The 23058-nt window shown below is 52.3% G+C and overlaps 8 protein-coding genes across 8 annotated transcripts; 4 read left to right on the forward strand and 4 right to left on the reverse strand.

The window, feature by feature from the left end:
• Window positions 1-565: 565 nt before the first annotated feature.
• On the forward strand, window positions 566-2796 carry J3458_004508 (uncharacterized protein). Its single transcript, XM_007809299.2, has one exon. The coding sequence runs from the start codon at window positions 1098-1100 to the stop codon at window positions 2148-2150; it is 1053 nt and encodes a 350-aa protein (XP_007807490.2). The 5' UTR covers window positions 566-1097; the 3' UTR covers window positions 2151-2796.
• Window positions 2797-3345: 549 nt separating this feature from the next.
• On the forward strand, window positions 3346-7421 carry ERG4_1 (C-24(28) sterol reductase). Its single transcript, XM_007809298.2, has 4 exons — window positions 3346-3685; window positions 3835-5370; window positions 5448-5589; window positions 5648-7421. The coding sequence occupies exons 1-4, from the start codon at window positions 3654-3656 to the stop codon at window positions 5657-5659; spliced, it is 1722 nt and encodes a 573-aa protein (XP_007807489.2). The 5' UTR covers window positions 3346-3653; the 3' UTR covers window positions 5660-7421.
• Window positions 6375-7277, reverse strand: CUP5_1 (vacuolar ATPase V0 domain subunit c; the record flags this gene model as incomplete). Its single annotated transcript, XM_007809297.2, has 5 exons — window positions 6375-6442; window positions 6513-6773; window positions 6833-6962; window positions 7077-7089; window positions 7261-7277. 5 exons carry the CDS (start codon window positions 7275-7277, stop codon window positions 6375-6377), a joined length of 489 nt encoding a protein of 162 aa, XP_007807488.2.
• Window positions 7422-7580: 159 nt separating the features above from the next.
• J3458_022494 (uncharacterized protein) lies at window positions 7581-8200 on the reverse strand. Its single transcript, XM_066123050.1, has one exon. The coding sequence runs from the start codon at window positions 8099-8101 to the stop codon at window positions 7802-7804; it is 300 nt and encodes a 99-aa protein (XP_065976857.1). The 5' UTR covers window positions 8102-8200; the 3' UTR covers window positions 7581-7801.
• J3458_004511 (uncharacterized protein) lies at window positions 7581-13905 on the forward strand. The gene is made up of 3 exons (XM_066118255.1): window positions 7581-8613; window positions 8679-10449; window positions 10509-13905. Exons 1-3 carry the CDS (start codon window positions 8415-8417, stop codon window positions 11365-11367), a joined length of 2829 nt encoding a protein of 942 aa, XP_065976858.1. The 5' UTR covers window positions 7581-8414; the 3' UTR covers window positions 11368-13905.
• On the reverse strand, window positions 11440-12810 carry J3458_004512 (uncharacterized protein). Its single transcript, XM_007809295.2, has one exon. The coding sequence runs from the start codon at window positions 12575-12577 to the stop codon at window positions 11471-11473; it is 1107 nt and encodes a 368-aa protein (XP_007807486.2). The 5' UTR covers window positions 12578-12810; the 3' UTR covers window positions 11440-11470.
• A 208-nt stretch (window positions 13906-14113) lies between the features above and the next one.
• On the forward strand, window positions 14114-19119 carry TKL1 (Transketolase). The gene is made up of 6 exons (XM_007809294.2): window positions 14114-14476; window positions 14669-14715; window positions 14785-14880; window positions 14958-15042; window positions 15095-16750; window positions 16832-19119. The coding sequence occupies exons 1-6, from the start codon at window positions 14423-14425 to the stop codon at window positions 16946-16948; spliced, it is 2055 nt and encodes a 684-aa protein (XP_007807485.2). The 5' UTR covers window positions 14114-14422; the 3' UTR covers window positions 16949-19119.
• On the reverse strand, window positions 17668-18168 carry J3458_004514 (uncharacterized protein; the record flags this gene model as incomplete). Its single annotated transcript, XM_007809293.2, has 1 exon — window positions 17668-18168. One exon carries the CDS (start codon window positions 18166-18168, stop codon window positions 17668-17670), a length of 501 nt encoding a protein of 166 aa, XP_007807484.2.
• Window positions 19120-23058: the final 3939 nt, after the last annotated feature.

The following is a 23058-nucleotide window of genomic DNA, read 5'->3' on the forward strand; positions in this document are numbered from 1 at the left end:
ACCAACGGCGGGGCCACATGTCCACTGCTCCACGGCTTCACTGGCCTGCCGACTGTGGCACGGCCCGCTGACCCGCTCCCCCGCAGGTCTCCAACCGCATTCGATCTTCCCAGGTGCCCCCAACTGCTGCGACAATCTCCTCCACAACGTTGGCAGCTGAACTGTCGACTTCAGCTGAAGCACCTTGGAACCCTCTCGGAATGGAAACGCTGTGATTCCAATAAGCGACTTGGCCGGTTGGGTAGTGATTTAGCCACGGCGTCTCCCAACGCAAACCACGTCCAATGCGCGTAACTGGTAACTCTGCAGACCGTCCAACATTGAATCACTACAAGACATGGTCAGTGCTAACCTTGAGGCTACAACCAGACAAGTCTCTTTGCCCACGTTTTTTGCCCACGTTACAGAAAAATATCCTGCAAATCTGCACGTCCGGAAGACCAGGACGGGGGGCCATGATTGTGGACACTCCGTATCCGAGACTGCCGATGTTGGTGATGTGCCCTTACTCAATTGGGCCTGCGAGTGCTGGGAGCAGATTTCCAAGATGGATTTCCGCTTGACAATCAGAGTGCGGAGCTCTGCTACAGCCTATTGATGTCTGTCTAGACGGCCGTCCATCTTAACGAGCTGTGCTCCCGGATTACACTGCCACTGGAGCGATTGCTGGAGTGCTCCAGGCAAGGGAGGCGACGGCCCAAGACTCCGCTTTTGCATACGCAAAAGGTCCTGGGCAAGTCATCTCATTTCGTCAATAACGGATATTTGGGATTAGGGCCGCCTTTTTACGCCTAGTGTGGCGTCGCTGAAAGAAAAGAAGGGAAGAAATGGGAATCACTCGACGTCCATACCCTGTCAATCACAGCCCCTGTACCGAGAAACGCAGCATATCTGCGGCCAAGGAGCATGTGGCGCACAGAGCTCACTTCTTTGCGACCCTAGCGGTGCGCAAAGAGACATTGGTTGCAGATCTTGACGCACATCGGTGCACTAAACACACACGCCAGATCTAGCTTAAAGACATCCTGTCCCGTCAGGATGCCGCTCAATTCATCATTCAACCTAAAAAAATCCGTCATAATCACTTTATCGGCATCATGCCTGGTCACGGATTGCAAAGCTGCCACAATGATCCTTTGCCACAGCTTGATGTGACGGAAGACTGCCCTCAGATCCTCCAAAGAGTCAAGATGGTCGCAGGAAGGGAAGCGACCTCTACTCAGGCGCAAATCGACACGGCAACCTCCGACTCAATCACCCTCAACCTAGACTCCAACATCATCGATGAGTTACAATCCTCGGCCCAGTTGCAGCAGGAGGAGAGGAACTCAACAACGAGTGGGAAATCCGCAGCTTCCATCCGCGGCCTTTCGCGCGGTTCTCGGGCTTCAGATGACTTCTTTTCTCCAGAGAACGCGGCTCGGCAGGAGGATACTTGGGACATGGCGGCAAATCAAATGCCTGGGCACTGTGAAGGTGATCGTGTAACATATGTGCTACCTCCACAGCTGTTCAAGACGGGCATGTATCGAAACGAGGCGCACGAGAGTCCAATTTCCGGAGGCCTGGGCAACTCTTTCTCCGCCAATTCACAGTCGAAGCTAGAGATACGTTATCCTCTGAAAGGGTCATCATCAACGAACGAATCAGATGGCCTAAGCATAGACTCAGCATCCGGGCCAAACATGTCGAATCAGAACTATACGTCACAGCCACCGAGAGACGAGCCATCCGATACTGAGTGCTTTTGGGTGTCGGACTGCTCAGAAACCGTTCCCATTCTAGAAGATAGACACCCCTTTCTGAACGTTCAATCGGGCAGAGTAAGAGATGCCCTGTTACGATTGGATCGTTGGCGGTTACGCTGGGCCAATAGGCATTTGCGGCACGTTCCTGTCCAGAAGAATGATAGAGCGACGCGCCCCCACGGCGACTCCTCGTCCTGTGAAAGAAAGAATGGCACCAAGTCTGGGAAGAAACGTGCGACCCATGGCTCAGAGAGGACTATGACCAAGGGAGGAAAAGACAACCCAGGCCTTCGAAAGGACGCATCTAGGTGGCCCAGAGGACATGCAGGTCAACGAGGGCTTAGCAGCCGCACTGTCCTCTCCCCGCGTTGGCCTGCCCATATGCCGAGAAAGATGCGATAAAGTATTGCGGCAGTCATTCATACATGCTACGGTGAACCCAAGACGGTAAAGCAGCACATCTCTAGCATCACCGGCTTCCGATATACTCTCCGCGTCGCAATGAACTTTTCGGAGAGAGAAAAGTTGACGGGTTGCCATGCCAGGGATAGCTTCGGTCAAAAGCACAGCGGCTTTTGTCATTCGGAATAGTCCCCTCTGGAGCAACAAGGAGCAGCTCATGCAGAGGGGGGGATGGCTGGAGGATCAATGGCTCACCATTGTTGGCAAACTGCTTCCGGGTCATTCTGGGGGCCGTCCCCTGCTTTCGTCGACACCGATTTGAATGTAGAGTTTGAAACTGTCTGTATTATGGGAGGATTGCTACTACGAAAATAATGAAAAAAAAAAAAAAAAAAGGGAGGTTGGGGGGCAGTTTACGGACAGCGGAGAGGCCAACGTGTGATTCCACATGGAGAATGAAGACGATTTCCACTAATTTAACGGGGTTAGTAAATGAGTAAAACTATGTATGACTGGGGCAATATTGTGAGTGGGATACGTATAGATGGCAATGAGGGCTAGGGATTATTGTGTACAGATATGCATTCTGCCTACTATAGTGGTGGGAATTGAAAGTCTCTTTATTTATCTATGTATTTTCTTTATATCCTGCCGAGTGTCCCCTAGGCCATAAGGAATCCAAGTTTGATTCCTACCAGCACTATTGGCACCCGTCGCAACGGTCCATAAGCTCTCGATTGGGAGAGCATTCATTGGCATTTTTATATACCCGGTACTCGAATACATAAACGCGCAGCGGCCAGAGTCACCGACTGCACATGATGCACAATCTAGCACACGCAAATATCTCTCCCATCAGCAAAAAGTACACAGGCTCTGGAGTCTGCAACGGCTCGATCCAAATGGAGGGCTTCGTCCCGTGCACTCATCGTGTTGCTGGGGGACCAATAGAGTGCGAGTAGTTACGGAGGCGCCTGTGCCTCTTGTTGACACTGCCCTGGATTGGCTCATGGCTTGGGTTGGGTCCCCCTGATGAGTGCCGAGAACCATTGAGAAGTCTGGTATCCGTATTAATTGACTGATCAAATGTGCCCACGCACCGCTCGTCTCCACCAATTGTCAACAAAATGCCATTTTCAGCCCTTCAAACGCGCCGCCAATAGCGTAACACCGTCAACCCGCTCAGCATTGAAGCGTCAACTGGTCCCTCCGCTCTCCACTTCTGTGCTCCAAGCGCAGAAGGCCACTCCAAACCAGCTTTCTAAATTCCCTGCGTTTCCTTCAATGTTTGCTTCAGTCCTGTAGCCTGATCACGGATTTGGTCGCATTAGACTCAGCATCATCATAGCCCAGGTCCTCCTGTGAGCTCTCTCACCCGTGCTACATGACCTGAATATTTCGCCGTCTCGATTTTCTATCATTATTTTTTTCAACCTTTCCTCTTCTCTGCTCTCCTTAATTCTGTTCAACTGATACAAAGGCCACAGTGCCTCCACCGCCATAATGTCCCGATATTCGCTACGCCAAACGCCTAGGTACGTTGAAAACGCCCATGGGAAAGGATGGCGGAGCGGTTGGCTTGCCATTGGCTTGCAAATTCGCTCCCTAAGCCAAGCACAAGCCCGCCAATTCCGCCAAGCAGTAACCATCTGCTTGAATGAACACGGGCTAATTGGATATACAGGAAGAAGGAACTCTTCGAAGGCATGGTGGAAACACCTTCTGCGTCGCGACGGTCATCGCGTCGTCAGTCCTCGTTCCCCCCTGAGCTACCATCCGACGCCGACAACGACTCGAGCTCGGCTGGCGGCTTGTCGACACGCACTCGATCTTTGCGCCGCCGCACCGCCAAGTTCACTGAGAGCTTGAGCGAAGAGGAGGAGCAGACGAAACCCCGGACCAATGGCAAATCTGCTCACGAGGAAGAGGTCGTTTCCAATGACTCCCCTAAGAAATCCACCCCGAAGTCGACACCCAAGAAGCAGGCCCCGCCAAAGTCAGCTGATGCCGGCGTTGTTGACGGATGGCGCGAAGGCCAGGACCCCAAGGTTGATTACTCCGGCGAGTTCGAGTTCGGCGGTTCTTTTGGCACTCTGGCCATGATGATCCTTTTCCCGGTTCTGATGTGGTACATGTGGATTGGGGCTACCTACTATGATGGCAAATTTCCCTCCAGAGCACCAGGTCAGGACTGGGCTTCTTTTGGGGCACAGCTCGTCAACTACGTGTATACCGGCGCGTTTCCCCATGCAAAGGCTTGGTTCTGGTATTGGTCGTATCTCATCTTCCAAGGTGCTTGCTACTGCTTGCTCCCCGGTATATGGGGCTGGGGCAAGCCTCTTCCGCACGAGGGGGGCAAGCAGCTCAAGTACTACTGCAACGCATTTGTCACGCTCTACTTTACGCTCGCTATCCTGGCAATGCTGCACTTCACCGGCATCTGGCCGCTTTACAATGCCATTGACGAATTCGGTCCCCTCCTGTCCGTTGCCATCCTGAGCGGCTTTCTGGTCAGCTTTGCTGCATACTTCTCCGCCCTCTACCGCGGAAAGGAGCACCGCATGACCGGCTACCCCATCTATGATTTCTTCATGGGTGCCGAGCTGAACCCTCGCATGTTTGGCATCTTGGACTTCAAGATGTTTTGCGAAGTTCGCATGCCGTGGTACTTCCTCCTCATTCTCAGCTTGGGTACTGCCGCACGTCAGTGGGAGCGCTACGGCTACGTCTCTGGCGAAGTCATGTTCCTCGTCATGGCTCACTACCTCTACGCCAATGCCTGTGCCAAGGGCGAGGAGCTCATCATCACCACCTGGGACATGTACTACGAGAAATGGGGGTTCATGCTCATCTTCTGGAACCTTGCCGGTGTTCCGCTATCCTACTGCCACTGCACCATCTACCTCGCTAATCACGACCCATCCGAGTACCACTGGAACCGCTGGTTCCTAGCCTTCTTGTACATTACCTACCTCTTCTGGTACTGGGTCTGGGATAGCTGCAACAGCCAGAAGAACCGTTTCCGCGCAATGGAGCGCGGGAAGATGGTAGCCCGGAAGACTTTCCCCCAAGTTCCCTGGCAGACTATCCAGAATCCCAAGACCATTGAGACTCCCCAGGGCACCATCCTCGTCGACGGCTGGTACGGTCTTGCCCGCAAAATTCACTATACCGCCGACGCGTGGTTCGCCATCTCTTGGGGCCTGATTACTGGATTCAAGTAAGCTCCATCTCTGCTCTCTCTTCCTCTCCCTCACTCCTTCTTTTAGTGGCGAAAAAAGACTAACTCGTCAACAGGAGCCCATTCCCTTGGTTCTACCCAGTCTTTTTCTGCTGCATGATTGCGCACCGCGCCGCACGGGATATTCACCGCTGCCGTAACAAGTACGGCGAGCACTGGCTCGAGTATGAGCGACAAGTTCCCTACCTCTTTATTCCTGTGAGTTTTTTCCTTCCCTGCACCTTGATTGGATTATGGTATCTGATGCATCGTGTAGTACGTCATCTAGACGCCGCGGCTTAGGGGGAGCACTCTTGCTTTCAAAACACAGCTTTGTATTACAATAACCATTGGGGGGATGTTTCTTGCGTAAATATTCAGCTTCACAAACGTAATGAACTTGGTTAGAGGTGGAAAATATGCGTGGCGGGTGGTTGGGGGATGGGAACTCATCCTTGGGAGGCGTAAAGAGTGGTTTACTCAGTTTTATAATGTCTACAAGGACTACCTAATATCATGTAATTGGGAATTTTTGCTATCAGCAATTCGCGCTTACAAATACACGCTCACCTTTAAGGACATGCGCGAAGCCATCATGACTTAATGCTGCCACATGTTTATCAGACAAAGTCCGAGTCAGACAGATGTATCGACGCAAGACAAGGGAATTCTGTGTTGTAAACCATGATATGAGCAACAGAGACTACACTAGATTCTCCTTCACCGCCACTGTCTATAATGAAACCGGTCGAGGCCAAACTTCGTCTGCAACTAGTGTACATATGCGACCTCCATTGGGATTACACCGCCCCTTCCTTCGTCACCTCCTTTTAAAGTCATGTTCTGCCAGCGATCAAATAGCCCGTGCACACCCCCAGCGTATTAGAGATGTTAAAGACCTGCTCGCTGTGCGCCTGGTGTGTGCCGATCCATGCCAGGAATAGCGCCTCTTGCTGATAAGTACAATTTGTCGGGTCGCCTTTTACAGCATCGTATCATGCCGCTTACTGGCAAACGGTGTCTTGAGTGGCCTTGGAGTTCATGAGCAGGGCAACAATGAGACCGTACAGACCTAGTGACATTGGTCAGACATCTAGACAAAACACAATATGGCTGCATGTTACTTGCTGCGCGAGACTTACCCAAGACTTCAGCGAAAATGAGAATCAAAATCATGCCGACGAAGAGACGTGGCTGCTGTGCGGTTCCTCGGACACCAGCATCACCAACAATACCGATGGCGAAACCAGCAGCAAGACCAGCCAGACCGACAGCCAGACCAGCACCGAACTGGATGAAGCCAGTGTACAGAGGGAGTTCCTGCTTGAGACCGTCGGAGATGAGGACAGACACGACCAAACCGTAGATACCAATGATACCAGCCATAATGACGGGAACGATGTCTATATTGATGCGTTAGCTTCGATGCTGGCGAGACTGTGAGGATGAGACAAGTGCGCACTCTTCACGATAAGGTCAGGGCGGAGGACACCCATGGCAGCAATACCGACACCAGACTTGGCAGTACCGTATGAGGCACCCAGGCAGGTGAATACAATGGCACATGTGCAACCCATGGCGCCAAAAAAGGGCTATTGACGAAGTTAGCGGAGGTTGTCATTAACGCGCACGACTGTTGTGCCGTCGCCCCAAGTCGGGGCCAGTAGTGACGTCGGTCGGCGGGTGGACAGAGTGCGTTGACTAACCGCGTAGACGGGGCTACAGAAATATCATGGTCAGCTTGAAACATTGTCAAATATCGCACGCTTGTCACATGTATCGAGTAAGAGCAGAGCCAGCGATGCCGGAAGCTTCAAAGGATGCGTCGCGGGAGCTTGGCTCCATCGAATCATAACAGGGAGAGAAGCGTGGCAGGCATGGGCGACATACCAAAGCTCGGAGACCATTTTGGCGGTATTTGGCGAGTCGGTGCTAAATAATCGAAGAGAGGAGCGAGATCGAGTGTGTTGCTAGCGTTAAGGCCCGGCAGTTGATGGCAGGGGAAGCTTCGGTGATGGCTGGCCGTTGTCGTCGGGTTATGTCGAGATGCAGTGGTGGATGGAGGACTCAGTCCCTGGCTGGCGTTCTGGTTGGCGTAAGGTTTTGCCGCACGGGGTCCAGGACAAAGATGCGTGGTTACGTAATCTCGACTGTGGCCCGGGTGGTCGGGTAAACACCGGCCCCTGAAGCTCCCATTCCTGGGCTGTTGATGCGAAACGTGGGATAGCAAACTTGCAGCTTCATGATGCATTGGTAATGCCTGGTAGTGTCTCTATAATTACAACTTTGTAGTGTCTACAGCATCCTACAGCACCTTTAAACCTGTTCATATGATCAATTGGTAGACACCCGCTATACTGGCCCAAACCCAATCGGCAACGTCAGGATTTGATCCATCACCAGCACAGGAAACTTCAGAGACAATAGTACTTCAATCACTTACTCGGTACCTACCTAAGTACCTAGGTAGGTAGGCATGATGCGTTAGTCCGTGGCAAATCACGCCGAATGATAAGACATCATCCATTCGTTCAAAGTTGCCGACTAGCTTCTCCATTTGCGGCACCCGCACAACCTTCATGAATTGCAATTCAGCTAGATAGTTTCCCGGCTCCATGCTTAAATGGTTGACTGTCGAACTCCTCATCTCTTTGATAGTTTTCAGTCGTTTGCAGTACATGCGATGTGCGTTGCCCTCTGCCACGACCTGATTGTTGCATTCTGGAGACATTTGCAAACTCCCATCAAGTGTATTGGGAAGGAACAACTCAGCCCCTGTTGCTCTGCGTTTGGTCACTCACGGTCGATCATCAATGACGCTTCTCCACACTCCTACTCAATTCCAAGCTTCCACGTCGGACGCAATGCTCCGCTTCACCCTTAGCTCTCTCGCCTTGGTTATCCCCGCGCTGCATCGTCGGCCTAGCAGGGTCATTCATTCATAACTCATCTTATTGACCATTTTGTCCTGCTGCCTGTGTTGACTACCTCGTAATGCTGCTCGGCGAGTCTTGAGTCTCCGTCCGGCGTGTCATCGTAACATCATGCCCGGAATCAGCCGGAAGATCCTCATATGCGCTGCCATCGATGGTCTCATTCTCCAGCCGCTTTCCACAAAGGGACAACGACCATTTCAGCCGGTTAGGATCAGATATGACGACTCATCTATTTCAGCAGTTCCACGGGACCAAATACCTGATACTTCAGGCCCGAACTCGTCGTTCGAAGCGTTTGGTGTTATCGGTAAGACCTCCTTCGCTCAGGTGCCAGATGCTGTTGAAATGCTGTCTAACAAGTTCATGCATCAGGCTTAATTACAGTTTCAAGACTTAGCTATCTCATCACTATTACCCGCCGCCAGCAAGTCGCACAGATCTTCGGATTTCCTATCTATGTTGTCACTGGCGTTGCCATTACACCATGCAACACAAAGCAAGAGGCCGATGAGTCCATCCGCAGGACAGCCAGCCTTCTCAGGAAGCAAACACCAAATGGGGAAGTTGACGACTCCGAAAGCAGCGACGAAGACGTTGAAAGCCCTCAGTCTCCCATTGATGAAGTCGAAGACACAATCAGTGAGGAGGATAAGACTCGTCCCGACTCATCTCGAAGCAGTGTCGTCGAGGACGTGATGCGTCGCCGGGGTAGTTATGGCCGTTTTGCTCAGCGTTGGTTCAGTAACAGTGGATGGACCATGGATCAAAGACGAAGCCTAGGCTTGAGCATTGCAACCGCAGGCTCACCGACAACACTGGAAGCATCTGGCGAACCGGCCACATCCAAGACACCACCTGAAGAGGATATGAGTGACCAAAGCCAGGTAACAGCGTTGTTGCCAAAGTTATTGCGGACGATGCAAGTCTTCTTTGGGTCTTCTAGGAGCTTTTACTTCTCCTACGATATTGACCTCACTCGAAGCACCTCTCAACAGTCTTGGATCCCAAATCCAGACACACCTCTGCACACACAAGTTGACAACAAGTTCTTTTGGAACCGGCATATACTGGGAAAGTTCATAGCAACTGGTCAAGATTCAATAAGTCTCCCGCTAATGCAAGGATTTGTTGGCCAGCGAACGTTTGTAGTGGATAGTGATCCTCCTCAGATGGATGAAGGTGCATCTGAGTCTATGGAACTCGCCGACATGTCTACCTCTGAATCTCTACCAGTATCACCGCCCAGTGGACGCGTTGGGGACCGTGCCGATCTAAGGCCGTCAGAGAGAAAGTGTCTTATCACGCTGGTGTCTCGCAGGTCGACTCAACGTGCAGGTCTAAGGTACCTTCGTAGAGGCATCAACGAGGAGGGCTTCACAGCAAATATGGTGGAGACGGAACAAATCATCTCCTCGCCTGCATGGGACCGATCCTCACCAATTCACTCATTTGTACAGATTCGCGGAAGTATTCCACTGTTTTTCACGCAATCTGCGTACTCATTGAAACCAGTCCCAGTAATACAACACTCCCCCGAGAGCAACTACAGGGCCTGCAAGAGACATTTTGAGAGACTCCATTCCAACTATGGATCTCTTCAAATCGTCAATTTGGTTGAGAAGCGCGGCGTTGAAGAGCCCATCGGAACACAATACGAGGCAAACGTTTCACGCCTCAATGAAGAGCTCGGCGAGAACGACAAAATTCCATTCGAGTGGTTTGACTTTCACCATGCTTGCCGTGGAATGAAGTTCGAGAATGTCAGTCAGCTTCTCATCAAACTAAGGGGTAGGTTGGAAGAGTTGGGCAGCACAACCCAAGTCGGCGGCGAGATTACCCAGCAGCAGGCAGGTGTCCTCAGAACGAACTGTATGGATTGTCTAGACAGAACGAACGTGTGCCAGAGTTCCTTTGCAAAGCATATGCTAGATTTGCAGCTGAAGGGAGATGGAATAGATATGAGTGCGCAGCTAGACCAGGAGACGAGGTGGTTTAATACTCTCTGGGCAGACAATGGCGACGCAGTCTCCAAGCAGTATGCGTCTACGGCCGCTATGAAGGGCGACTATACGAGGACGAGAAAACGAGACTATCGTGGAGCGTTGAATGACTTGGGACTGTCACTGGCACGATTCTACAGCGGGTAAGTACACTTGTGTGTTCAAAAGCATCTTGTGGCTTGCTCTAACATAATGGTTGCAGCATGGTCAACGACTACTTCAGTCAAGCAGTCATAGACTTTCTGCTCGGAACTGCAACAGAAAAGGTCTTTGACGAATTCGAGTCCGACATGATGACCAAAGATCCTGCTGTATCCATTGCCAAAATGCGCCAGCGAGCTGTCGAGCTTTGCCAAAAACGAGTAGTTGCCGATGCAAGTGAAGAAGTCCATGGCGGGTGGGTTCTCATCAGTCCCAACATGGCTGACGTGGTAAAATCCTGGCCCATGGAAGAAGTCGTCGTCCTGCTGACAGACGCTGCTCTGTACCTATGCCGCTTTGACTGGGATCTTGACAAGGTATCCTCCTTTGAACGCGTCCACCTCGCCAACGTGACGCATATCAAATTCGGAACTTATATCACGTCAACCCTTGCGCCAGCGCACATGGACGAAATAAAGAATGTCGGGCTCGTGATATCCTACCAGCCAGGTAAAAGCAACATCAAGAGAACCAATACACGGACGCTCTCAACTAAGGGGTATATCGCGCCGAAGTCGGCTTCTCAGGATGAGGCCAAGGCGCAGGTAGGCCTTGCTAGTTTCTTCTTGCCCAAAGCAAAATCGCCTGCTATCCGGAGGTTGGCGTTTAAAGCTCCGTACATGGATTCTTCCACAGCTATATCAGGAACAGGTGGCCTGCAGCAGACGGAACTGCAGCAGGTAATTACTATATGTTCCGAGATTGAGCGGCTGGCTCTGGAAGCGCAGCTGCAGAAGGAAGGGGAGGGTGAAAAGAGTTTCGTGGAGAGGGGGGAGATTATTTCGCTGCAGGAGGCGAAGAAGAATACAGGATTGTTGGAGCAGTTGGGACATTCGATCAAGAGACTTGTCTGGGCCTAGATGTGACGGATCGCGAGTACTCCCTAGAAACGTTACGAAGCATTGACGACTACTCATAATTAATAATTGTCATTGAAATTACGCTTATTCCGTTTATTCTTAGCTACGCATTAGTTAGCTTTTTCGAAATGCGATAAAGATGCATCTGGTACCGCATATTCTCCAACTGGATAGGATACGACAATGCCTCGGGCATTCTAAACCATATCGATTCCTCAGACTCTAACTTGTCCCAAGTATATCCCGAGGATTCGCTCTCCAACAAGGTGTGGTTCAGTAACCACTGCATAGGATAGCGCTTCTTCTCCTTTCCCACCGCAGCCTCCGAGTAACTCCCCGGGCTGTCGACTACGAGCAACAAACTCCCCCCTGGAATGACTTGGCCCAGGCTTCTCAGGAACTTGGTGGTCTTGCCGATGCCGCCTTCTGTGTAGAGCTCATTCAGGGTAAACATGAGCGTGACGATCAACGGGGCCGATCCCAGCTGTTCCGAGAGCGCCTCAGCGGTCAAGGACAAAACATCCGCCTGCGTAAAGCTAAACGCCAGTTGGGACGGGTCGACAAGAGCCGCGTTGGAGGCCCTAGCTGCGGCCGAGGCGTATTTCGACAGCGCGGGGGCGGTGGTCAGCTGCATTTGCAGCATGGAGGTGACATGTTTCCAGGGCGCGGAGTCGAGGAGCGCGAGCGTCCCAGAGCGCTTCGTCTGATCGAGGTAGGATGCAAAGGCGACGTGTTCGGCGGCGCAGCCTCCTATGCAGAGCATTTTGAGTCTGTCTCTCCTTGGCCTCGCTTCGCCCTGCTCGTCGGGCGAGTCCGCAGCGCCATCTTGGGTCGCCTCGGACTCGACACTGCTCGCGGCGTCGGACGCCAGCCCGTCAAGATGTGCGTTGATGCCCAGGAAGACAGAGGCATAGCACAGGGCCCTCGTAGGACTCCATCGCGCCGCATACGCCTCCAGACAGTCCTCTCTGCCAAACGCCCGCCCGAAATCTCTGTTATACAACGCTTGCTTGATCTCCTGTAGCAGCGCGGGGAGCTGCTCCGACGAGAGGACGTTTGCGAATGCGCCTGCAAAGATGTTCACCAGGGTCTGCTGGTCGCGCTGAGAATGAGTGCCATTGGCGGGTGCGGAAGCTGGGCTTGTCTGAGCTGGTGCCGTCCTGGAGGCGATGTGGCTCTTCTTCTTGGGTGCTGATGCCTTGCTGACCATTTCTTTGTCATGGCCAAGGGGGAAAGTCCCGGCGGCTCGGTTCCTGTTTTGGAATGAAACACGCTGCAACTATTTCGCGTTGTGCGTGGACGGGCGGCGGACTGGATTTGGAGTTCGAGGCTGGGCGAGGCTGAGTTTGAGTTTGGGGCATTCTGGCCGATTGGAGGGGGAGCAAAACTTGGTCGTGGTTCTCCTGGCTTAGGAAGCGCATTTGGCATCATGATAGATCCGAGTCTGACTAGACACCAGCGGCTCGCGTCCACTGCCTCATTTTTGGACGCAATTGGGATAACCAACGATTTATGTACATCTTGGCCAAATGGTTGAACCTTATCACATGATGGATCTAGGGGTGAAGTTATATTTTCCTTAGCCCGATTTTTGAATCTACAAATCTCTCAGATGGCGCTTGGGCTCGTGCATCGCCAACGGTTGATCGGCAAGACTCAGAAGTGGACACCCCGAGCCTGCGCAATATACATGACTCACATACGGATGTTGATGAAAGCACCCAGTGCCCTCATAAATATTACCAGAGGCTGACTGATCTGCCTCTGGGATGGCGGCCGTGACGACGAACGCCACCGTCCCCATCTTCGTTTCCGTCCGGACCACAGTCGTCCGGCATCACTGTTCATGAGCATGTCTCGGGCTGCCATTGGCAGGATGTATACGGAGTAACCGTTGGGTGCCAACTCAATGGCCCCGGAGATGAATCGCCTGCTCAACCGAGCCAGGAGAAGCAGCGACGTCACTGGGCCAAAGTGTTTCCACAGTCCCCAGTCGTCTGTTGCATCACCAATATTCCAGGTGCAGTTAAATAATTCGCGGCGAGCCTCTCACCCTATGTAGTGGCAGCACTGGCCCAACGCGATGGAGTCGTGCTGGAGAAGAGACCGCGACATATTGCGTCAGTCATCTGCAAACTTTTATCTGCATGCCCATCTACTGGAGCATCGACAGGACAGGTCGTGGTGGAATCGGTTGGAGGGGACATGGCCCATTTTTTATCATCTTTTTTCTTTTTGGTGCTAGTGTATTGTAAAAGTAACAGAACGAGCTTTTGTTGTCAAGGCCCATGTGGGTTTTCGTGGTGATCAGCTCAAAGGAGCTATTCCGTCGGCTATTGCTCCTTGGTTTCTCGACGACATCAAGACCACACGTCGACAACAAAAGACAAAAATTCAAAAACAAGCTGTTGAAAGGCAGAATCGTCCGGATGGGATGGAGCCAGGGGACCGGCTTTGTGACAAGTGGCGAGTGGCGTCGCGGAGAATCCGTCATGTATTTTAGACATGAGGCGGTAGATCAGAACTTGAGCATTGGCGATAATGGTCCAAGGTTGTCCCATATCTCCCATGTCCACGGTGCACGATTTCAACGGGACATGTCCGTCGAACGCTTGAGCACCTCCCGCGTATTCCGTGCTGCGCAACGTACCTGGGTACTTTGGGTACCTAAATGGTCAGCCAGTCGGCAGTGGTTGCCAGTCCCAATAACGTACCTAGGTATCCAAGTAACGTTAGTTACAATGAACCACTCGAGTAGAACCGACTCTGCACGCAGATTCATGCCAAAGTCACCGTCCTTGCACATCTGCGACGCCGGACCCACCGGCAAAGTCCCACGTCCCCAAGGACCATGACATGAGTTACATAACCAACCCCTCAGCAGACTTCCCAACGCCGGTATCGAAAGCTCCTGCCCATTGTCCCATCCGCCAGTCCCCCCTCCTCTCGCTCTTCCTTATAATACCAACCATCCCTCTTATCATTCCCGAACGCTGCCCATTCACCCTCCAATTTCCCCATTACAACCAGTCGACCTCCAGACAGCAAGCCCATCATGACTTACGGCGAGATTGACCAGTTGGCCATCAACACCATCCGTCTGCTTGCAGTACGTTTGAGCTCTCTACCCCGCCATGTTCCTGCTCCCCCCCTTCTGCCCCGCCATGACGCTGTGTTTGCTCAGTCGCCAACAAAACACGGATATGCGACACCGGGAGAGATGCATTTTTAGCATGGCATCGATCCCGACAGACTACAAAAGAGTGATACCAGTGACTGACAACAATGCCTTTTTTTTTAGGTCGATGCCACCTTCAACAGCAACTCGGGACACCCCGGTGCTCCCATGTGAGCAGCCTTGCCATGCAAAGCTCATGGCCCCTTGGTAGGAAAAATTGTTGGCTGACCAGTTCCTAGGGGCATGGCACCTGTTGCCCACGTTCTCTTCAACAAATTCATGAAGTTCAACCCCAAGAACCCCAAGTGGTTGAACAGAGATCGTTTCATCCTCTCGTAAGTCTTTTCGCCATTCGACAATGGCTGCCACGGGGTCAGCGAATATGAAGCTGACATGAGTGGCAAACAAATAGTAATGGCCACGGCTGCATGCTGCAGTATGCTCTGCTGCATCTCTTTGGCTATGACTTGAGCATTGAGGACCTCAAGAACTTCCGAGTAAGCCGCAAAGCTCGTAATCGTTTAGCGATTGGTCTAATGCTTCGTGTAGAAAGTCGACAGCAAGACTCCCGGCCACCCCGAGGCCCATGATACCCCCGGAATTGAAGTCACCACCGGGCCCCTCGGTCAGGGTGTGTGCAACGCTGTTGGTCTGGCCATGGCCCAGGCTCATACTGCTGCCATCTTCAACAAGCCTGGATTTGACGTTGTTGACAACTATACATACTGCTTCCTCGGTGATGGTTGCTTGATGGAGGGTGTCTCCAGCGAAGCTTCTTCACTGGCTGGCCATCTTCAGCTCGGCAACCTGATCTGCATTTACGATGACAACCACATTTCCATTGATGGTGACACCAACTGCGCCTTCACCGAGGATGTTGTCAAGAGATACGAAGCCTACGGCTGGCATGTCGAAGTCGTCGACGACGGCGACTCTGACCTCGCCGCCATTGAAGCTGCCATCAAGAAGTGCCAAGAGGTCAAGGACAAGCCTTCGCTGATCAAACTCAAGACCACTATTGGCTATGGATCGCTTCAGCAGGGTACCCACGGTGTCCACGGCTCTCCCCTCAAGGCCGACGACATCAAGCAGCTCAAGCAGAAGTGGGGTTTCCCCGAGGATGCCTTCCATGTCCCCAAGGAAATTTACGACCTCTATGGCAAGCATTCCTCCGAGGGTGCCTCCTACGAGGACAAGTGGAACCAGCTCATGGCCAAGTACGCTGAGCAGTACCCCAACGAGGCTGCCGAGCTCAAGCGCCGCCAGACGGGTGACCTTCCTCAAGGCTGGGAAAAGAACCTGCCCGTCTACACTCCCGCCGACGCCGCTGTCGCTTCTCGCAAACTTTCTGAGACTGTGCTGAGCAAGATTGAAGGCACCATCCCCGAGCTCTTCGGTGGCTCTGCTGATCTGACTGGCTCTAACCTGACCCGTTGGAAGACCGCGGTTGACTTCCAGCCCAAGGCTACTGGACTCGGAGACTATTCTGGTCGCTATGTCCGCTACGGTGTTCGTGAGCACGGTATGGGAGCCATCATGAATGGTCTCGCTGCTTACGGTACTATCCTGCCTTACGGCGGTACCTTCCTGAACTTTGTCTCCTATGGTGCTGGTGCTGTCCGTCTCTCCGCTCTGTCCCAGGTCCGCGTCATTTGGGTTGCCACTCACGACTCCATTGGTCTTGGAGAGGACGGTCCTACTCACCAGCCTATTGAGACTTTGGCTCACTTCCGTGCCCTGCCCAACTGCATGGTCTGGCGCCCTGCCGACGGTAACGAGACCAGCGCTGCTTACTACATTGCCCTAACCTCCAAGCACACTCCCAGTATCATGGCTCTGTCCCGACAGAACCTGCCCCAGCTTGAGGGCTCCACCATTGAAAAGGCCAGCAAGGGTGGTTACGTCCTGCATGAGGTTCCTGGCGCCAACATCACCTTGGTTTCCACTGGTTCTGAGGTTGGCATCTGCGTGGACGCTGCCAAGTATCTCGAAGAGAAGCACGGCGTCAAGGCTCGCATTGTCTCCATTCCTTGCTTCGAGGTCTTTGATTCTCAGTCCAAGGAGTACAGACTTTCTGTGCTGCCTGATGGTATCCCCTCTCTGTCCGTTGAGGTCATGAGCACCATGGGTTGGGAACGATACACCCACGAGCAGTTTGGTATTAACCGCTTCGGCGCCTCTGGTGCCTACAAGGATGTCTACAAGGTAGGGCCTCAACAAATTTTAGCCCCAACGCACATATTTATTTTTATTTTGCCCCCCCCCCCCCGCTAACCACCTCTACAGAAGTTCGAGTTCACCCCCGAGGGCATTTCCAAGCGCGCCATCGCCACGATCGATTTCTGGAAGGACGTCCCCAACATCCGCTCTCCTATCAACCGAGCTTTCCAGCAGCACATCTAAGATACTACACTGTTGCAGCAGGACTGCCCCTATAACTAGAGCTATATGAGTATGTTTTCTTTGTCATGGGACGAAAATTGCTACGTTGTGACGACGATATTAAGAGCACGGAACATGAGAGAGTTTGGGACGGTTATAAAATATATAGATATCGTCGTAATCCTGAACAATTCAGATGATACTAAGATGACATATAATCCAAGACTTTTGTCTAAAAAGAGAACACGTAGCTGGCTGCAATGTCTGTGCAACTTGATTGTGAAATATGCACAGAAGAGACTTGAAACTGCTCGCAAAAGATAACTCCGCGCTAATGAAGAAAACAATGCCGAAAATCGCGAATGCTGTCATGGCGGGTGTGTTGAGGCTAGTGAATTTAAGGGGAGGCCTTAGGATGTGTGTCGAAAGTCGCTGCGACAACTGCCAAAGTCATGGCATGAGGTCTGCGTGACGAGGAAAGACGACGAGCGGTTGCCCAAAAACGGCGGTTGATGGGATGGGACATCGTTGCTGTTTTTGTCCAGAATTTGCCACTCGCTTAGCTGGCGGGTGTAGATGCTGGATCTGAGATCAAATACACACCCTTGCATGTCGATCTGAGCATCACGAGCCCATACCACTAACACCGAATTTCGGCCAATAGAGTCTCGCAATTGGCAACAAGGCTGGATATCCAAAGACTTGTAAACCAGCCCAAAAAAAAAAAAACTCGCATCTTCTCAATCTGCACCAGCACCTTTCTCAAGTTGTGCCATCCACTCCTTCTGAAACTCCCTTCCGACTCTCTCCAACCTCGCGGCGGCCCTCCTGGCCTCTCTCGCTTCCTCGGACGAACCCGCAACGACTACACCCACCAACATGGGTGCGGCGTCGTCAGGTGACTGCTGCGTTTCTGTGTCTTCATCTGTGGTGCCCGACGTAACGGTATCTATATCCTTGTGGGAGGTGCTCTGGCTAGAGGGGACAGACGAAGAGGACTCGCGAGGGTCAAGATATGTCTGGAGTACCACGGCGCCAGAGTCTGGGTATTCGACCATTATGCGCTGCGGACGGCCGAGGTGTGCGCGCTGGGCGGCGGTTTGGGAGGACAATGCGCTCGAGGTCAGGGCGGTTAGGGAGTCGAGGTGGGACGGGGAGGATGAGGAGGTTATCAGAGGCGTGAGGGTGATGTCGCTGAGGTGGATGGACAGAGTGGGGTGCTGTGAGGGGAGATTGGCCATGACGTCAGGTTTGGCATGTGTCGAGGGAAGAGAGAAGCAACAAGAGGCGGGCGGAGGGGAGGAGGGAGAAACGACGTGAAACAGAGGTATTATTATACGGGGGGACGGAAAGCCACAGAGTATTGTAGTTGTAAACGATGGATATAAGCAGTAATGGCAAGAGAGGGAAAACGGAAGACGGCAGGAGGGGGATAGGATAGAGAGATAAAAGAAGAGAAGAAGGCTGAGCTGATCAAGTGGTCTGGCCCCGTCGGTTGGGTTTGCGCCATCAATAGGACCGTGGACGGGAGGCCAGCAACGGTCAAACCGGTACAGAAGTGCACATGTGGCCTTGTTCCTTGCTGGAAAGTGGAGGAAAGCGGCGGGTTAGCGTAGCGTCGAGTCGAGTCGAGTCGAGTCGATTCTCGAGGTGCAGGCTGCCGGTTAAAATGATGGTAGCTTGAGGGACTCTGAATGTTGCCAATGTTCCCAGGTTGTTATGTAAAGTCAAATGTAGATGTTCGACAGGGGGTTGCACGGTGCTGGGTGCCAGGCTGGGCGAGGGGGAGGCGCACCACCCGGCAAAGCGCCAACTCGGTAGAAGGGAGGGGGCCAGCTGGGGTGGGATGCGGAATTGAGAGGGGCGGCGGCTCGTGCATGCAGACGACCGGGAAGATTTTGGGTGCGGCAGCTGCGGGATGGGATGACGGTACGGAGCAGATGGAGTTGCGATGGTGGTGGACGGAGGGAAACGATTCATGTCAAGATGTATACGTACATGTATATACCTATATGGGGAAAAATGGAAAAGGAAAAGGGGTTCCCGATGATTTGTACCTGGTGGATGGGTTGGTGACGACACGACGATGTATTATTATTATTGTGCTGGTTGTGTTGGACGAATCTATTTGCGTGCATCCGCTGTAGTATGTTGCCGAGGATAGGAAGAAAATATGCATGCGTATCTGCTCAGGCAAGTGCGAGTGCACAAGCGCGGGTTGGCGACGGCGACGACTGAAAGCAGTCCTTGTGCCAGCCTAGTATAGCGAATTCGAGTTGCATGCATAAAGGCCCTCTCTGCATAAGCCATCGCCAGTGTTGGACCAGCGCCGGATCTAGCTCCGTGGCCCCGTCTCCAAGTCTCCAAGCCTGGAACACGTGCCGGTCACAGTCTTTCTGCTCAACCTCGTCCTGCCAAGGGACCAGGATCATGGGTAGATCAACCGGATTGCGTTCAAAAATAGATAAAGGCCCCCTTGTTCTGCTTGGTCCTGGGACTAGTACTACTTGTTTTCTTTCGGCACCTATCGAGCGCGCAGGTTTTATCCAATATTTCGCCAGACTAATCGGCCCATTGCGGTGACCCCTCCCAACTGCCCGCCGACCAAGACACATTTGGCTTTTCTGCGATGGCCTCGTCCTGGTCCCTGCCCGAGGTCGTCCCGGGCCCATGCGGTTATGCCGTACAGGTACGAGAGACAAGAGGGTTTAGGACTCGCGCACCAGCTGTGTGGTTGGGGGCCACGTTGTGCATAAGTCGCAGTTTGCGGGGGGGGACACGAGCTGATGGGGTCCGGGCAATAGTTGCGGGCTAGACATGCATGAGGGCTGGCCGTCTGTGTGGTGCGTATTGTTGCGTGAACCTTTTTTGTTTCAGGCGTTGCGGATGGAGCTTTCTTCTTATACTATTCCTTTGGTGAATGCTGGTCTGGCATGTGTTGGTGGTTCCGTGCTCGTTTTGACTCGAGGTCAGAGTGAGGAATGAGGTTGACTCTGGGGAACCAGACATGTGCTCGGTGAAATGCGGGGGAAGCGGCGACAAGGGGAGCTAGGTACCTATGTAGGTAGCTATCCATGTCGATCGATTGGGGGAAGCTGTTGTTTGGCAGAGTGAGGGCGAATACAATAATGTTTGATACTACTAGCACTTGGTTTTTTTTTTTTTTTTGGTGGGCTTTGATTCGTCGTCTGCGGGTATATATTGGACTTTTGCAGTGTTGGTGAGCATTGGCTTTTCTTGGCAAGTTTCTGGGCAGAATTTGTGCCGTGTTTCTGTGTTGCGGGCTTTTTGGCGCACGACGGTGCCGACTCGCCTGTATGTGCCTTTGCTTATCAGGGTACGCGCATCTGTTTTTGATGTTCAGTAGTCGAGCATGTATGACTTGGTGGTACCATCTTCTACTCGCTTGTCGTCGCCACGACGAGCTGCCGCATAGACTAGTTAAAGCAGACCGTCACCAGGGATTGCTACGTTCCATTGCTCGTCACGTCGGCACGTATTCCAACTCGAATGATTGCGCTGCATTCACAAGACAGGCTTGCTCACCTGTTTGAGGACCGTCTTGTACGACTAGAAGGCGAGCCCAACTTGTATAACTCCAAGTGTACTACACCAGATTGGCGGAGCAATGCCTCACAAGCAATGACTGACTATGCCATTCATCACTTTGTGAATGTTGTACGTACCACCATGTCACCCCCAAGTTTTCAACATTTTTCGCCTGCATGTCCAGTCGGTGCCGGCATCCCATGCGTCGTTAAAATCCCCGATATGAGTCCCTCACGGGTACTATTGTCAAGACACCCTAGCCTTGTACTTGGAAATAATAATTGAAAAAAAAAAAACATGCAGCAAGCTCCCAAAAGATGATTCTGTGGAACATTATACCTGGCACGACGCCATTGGCGCGCACGTCTCAATCCTGCACAGAAAAAAAACTTCCCAGGGCAGTAGTATTGGACACGATGAAACATCTTACAAGAGATGACACTGGGGGGGGTTACTTTCTTCGAAGCGCTGCTTTCAGCTGGATGAGTCAGGGGTTGATTGGTCCTTCTTGGCTTTCAAGGTTACTGGAGAGAATAATGTTGTCCGAATCACCAAATGTGTGCTTTGTAAAGCTACGTCTGTTACTGGATGGTTTGTCGTGGAATATATCCAAGTTGTTGACCTTTGGGTGAGCCATGGAGTACTCCGAACACATGCACGAGAACGGTGTTGAGAAGCTTTTAATAGAAAAAGTGTCTCATCTTTATTTGCCACATGCAGGAGGGATACAGACGAATTAGCAACTCGGTCCGAATCAAACATCACGTCCCTTCGTAAACCCTCCCCCACGCATTGGCTTACCCTATAGCTTGCTGCATTTCCCTGCGATTCGACCTCTACCAAACCGCCAAGAGGACATGTTACGAGGCCGTTGTGGGTTTCAGACGGATATATAAGGACGTCAGTGTCATTCATAGGCCGATGAAGCCAAATATCGCACACTTTTGAAACCTATCGCCCGATTTTCAAACGACGATCAAACAGTATCTCAATGGTCCGCACAAAATTGCTTCAGACAGAGGCATCCGTTGGCCGTGTACGACCAGAGAACCTCTAGTAAACGGAAAGAACCACAGACTAGAATACCGGCATATATATACATACATACGTACATACATACATACACCCATACACCTTGGTAGATGCCTAAATAAAGACGCGCACGGCGTACACAATGTCCCTTCGCTTTCACGGTTCACGATTCTGCCATTGTACGGAGTATTGGCAGATGCAGCGCCAGAGTGGGGACCCGCGGTTGCTCAAGTCGGGTTTGCTTGCCGGTGAGGAGAAGCCCCTGGCAAACAATCACGATTGGCTTCGTGAGTTTATAAAGCATGGCAAGCAGATTCCTGTGAATGCTTTAGGTATCCAGGCAAGAAGCACGGTAGGTTGTACTGGAGGAGGGGAATGCTCTGGGCCTATAATGAGGCTTCGGTTGGATGCCCTTTGTCTTCCGACTTCGGAGTACCTGGGATCTTGCAGTGTAAAGTATCACAGCGTGGAAGAGGCATTTGTCTTGTAGTCGGCCATTCCGTTTGGCGGTCATGATCAGCCAATGTATGATGGGGTGGTTTGAGTTGAAGTGATTGGAGTGCATGAGTCCCAAATGGCCGGGAACCGTGAGAATGGGCAAGTGCTGTTGCCGAGGTCACTGTGTGGTGTTTCCGACTGTCATGGTACCTTGCACGACTGCAAATTAGGATATGAGGGACAGAGGCAACTCCCGTACTTTGGAGTGACACCAGACATGCATCTATACCTACCAGGTAGGTAGGTAAGTAGGAAAGGAGGAAGCGTACTCTTTTTTTTTTTCCCTTCTTTTGGTGGTGGTTGTCTTGTTGCTGTTGCCTTGTCAAAGAACCGTCCGAGTTGGCGGGGGAATTGTGTGTAATGTCATGCTGCTCACGGACAGGAATTTGATTTCTTGCCGTTGGCTTCGGAGCTAGTTACTCCATACATCTGAATGTACCTAGGTATGTATGCATGTAGTCTTGAACATGGCTGGGCATCAATTGCAAGCGGCTCTTGGTTGGGAGCCGGCCGTGGCAAATGGCAACTCTTGGAAGGGATTCGAAGTGGGTGTCCGGGAACGAGATGTCTTGACAAAAAGCCAGATGGATGGATGGCAAGAGATGAGCGAGGCATCGTCTTGATGCAGGATGGATCGTGGCATGGCACCACGGCGACGGCGGGGATGGCGGCTGTCGATGCTCGATGCGATGCTATTGCTGTTGGGATACCAGGCTGCATGTGCATGTGGTTGCTGGATTTCCGGCCAATGCTTAGTAAATATTGGAAATGCCAGAGCCTTGGGGAGGCGTGGCCAGCGTGGGGGGGCATCGAGAGCCCTTGAGCATTGGAGTACAGCAATGCAGCCTGTGGCCCCAGCCAGTCACGTCCTGAACATTCACTGCACAGCGCTCAAAGTCCCACCCTGCCTCCCAAGTTCTGGGCTGCGAGCGCCCTGAGCCAGTAGTCCAGAGGGCTCTACGGGCCAGCACCTCTGGCGCCAGGCGCTCTTTTTTTTTTTTTCTTACGGAGTATTCCAAACCAGAAAGGCAGCCTGATTCATGCCGCCAAAA

This window comes from Metarhizium acridum (assembly GCF_019434415.1).
Source record: "Metarhizium acridum strain ARSEF 324 chromosome Unknown scaffold_29, whole genome shotgun sequence".
NCBI lineage: Eukaryota > Fungi > Ascomycota > Sordariomycetes > Hypocreales > Clavicipitaceae > Metarhizium > Metarhizium acridum.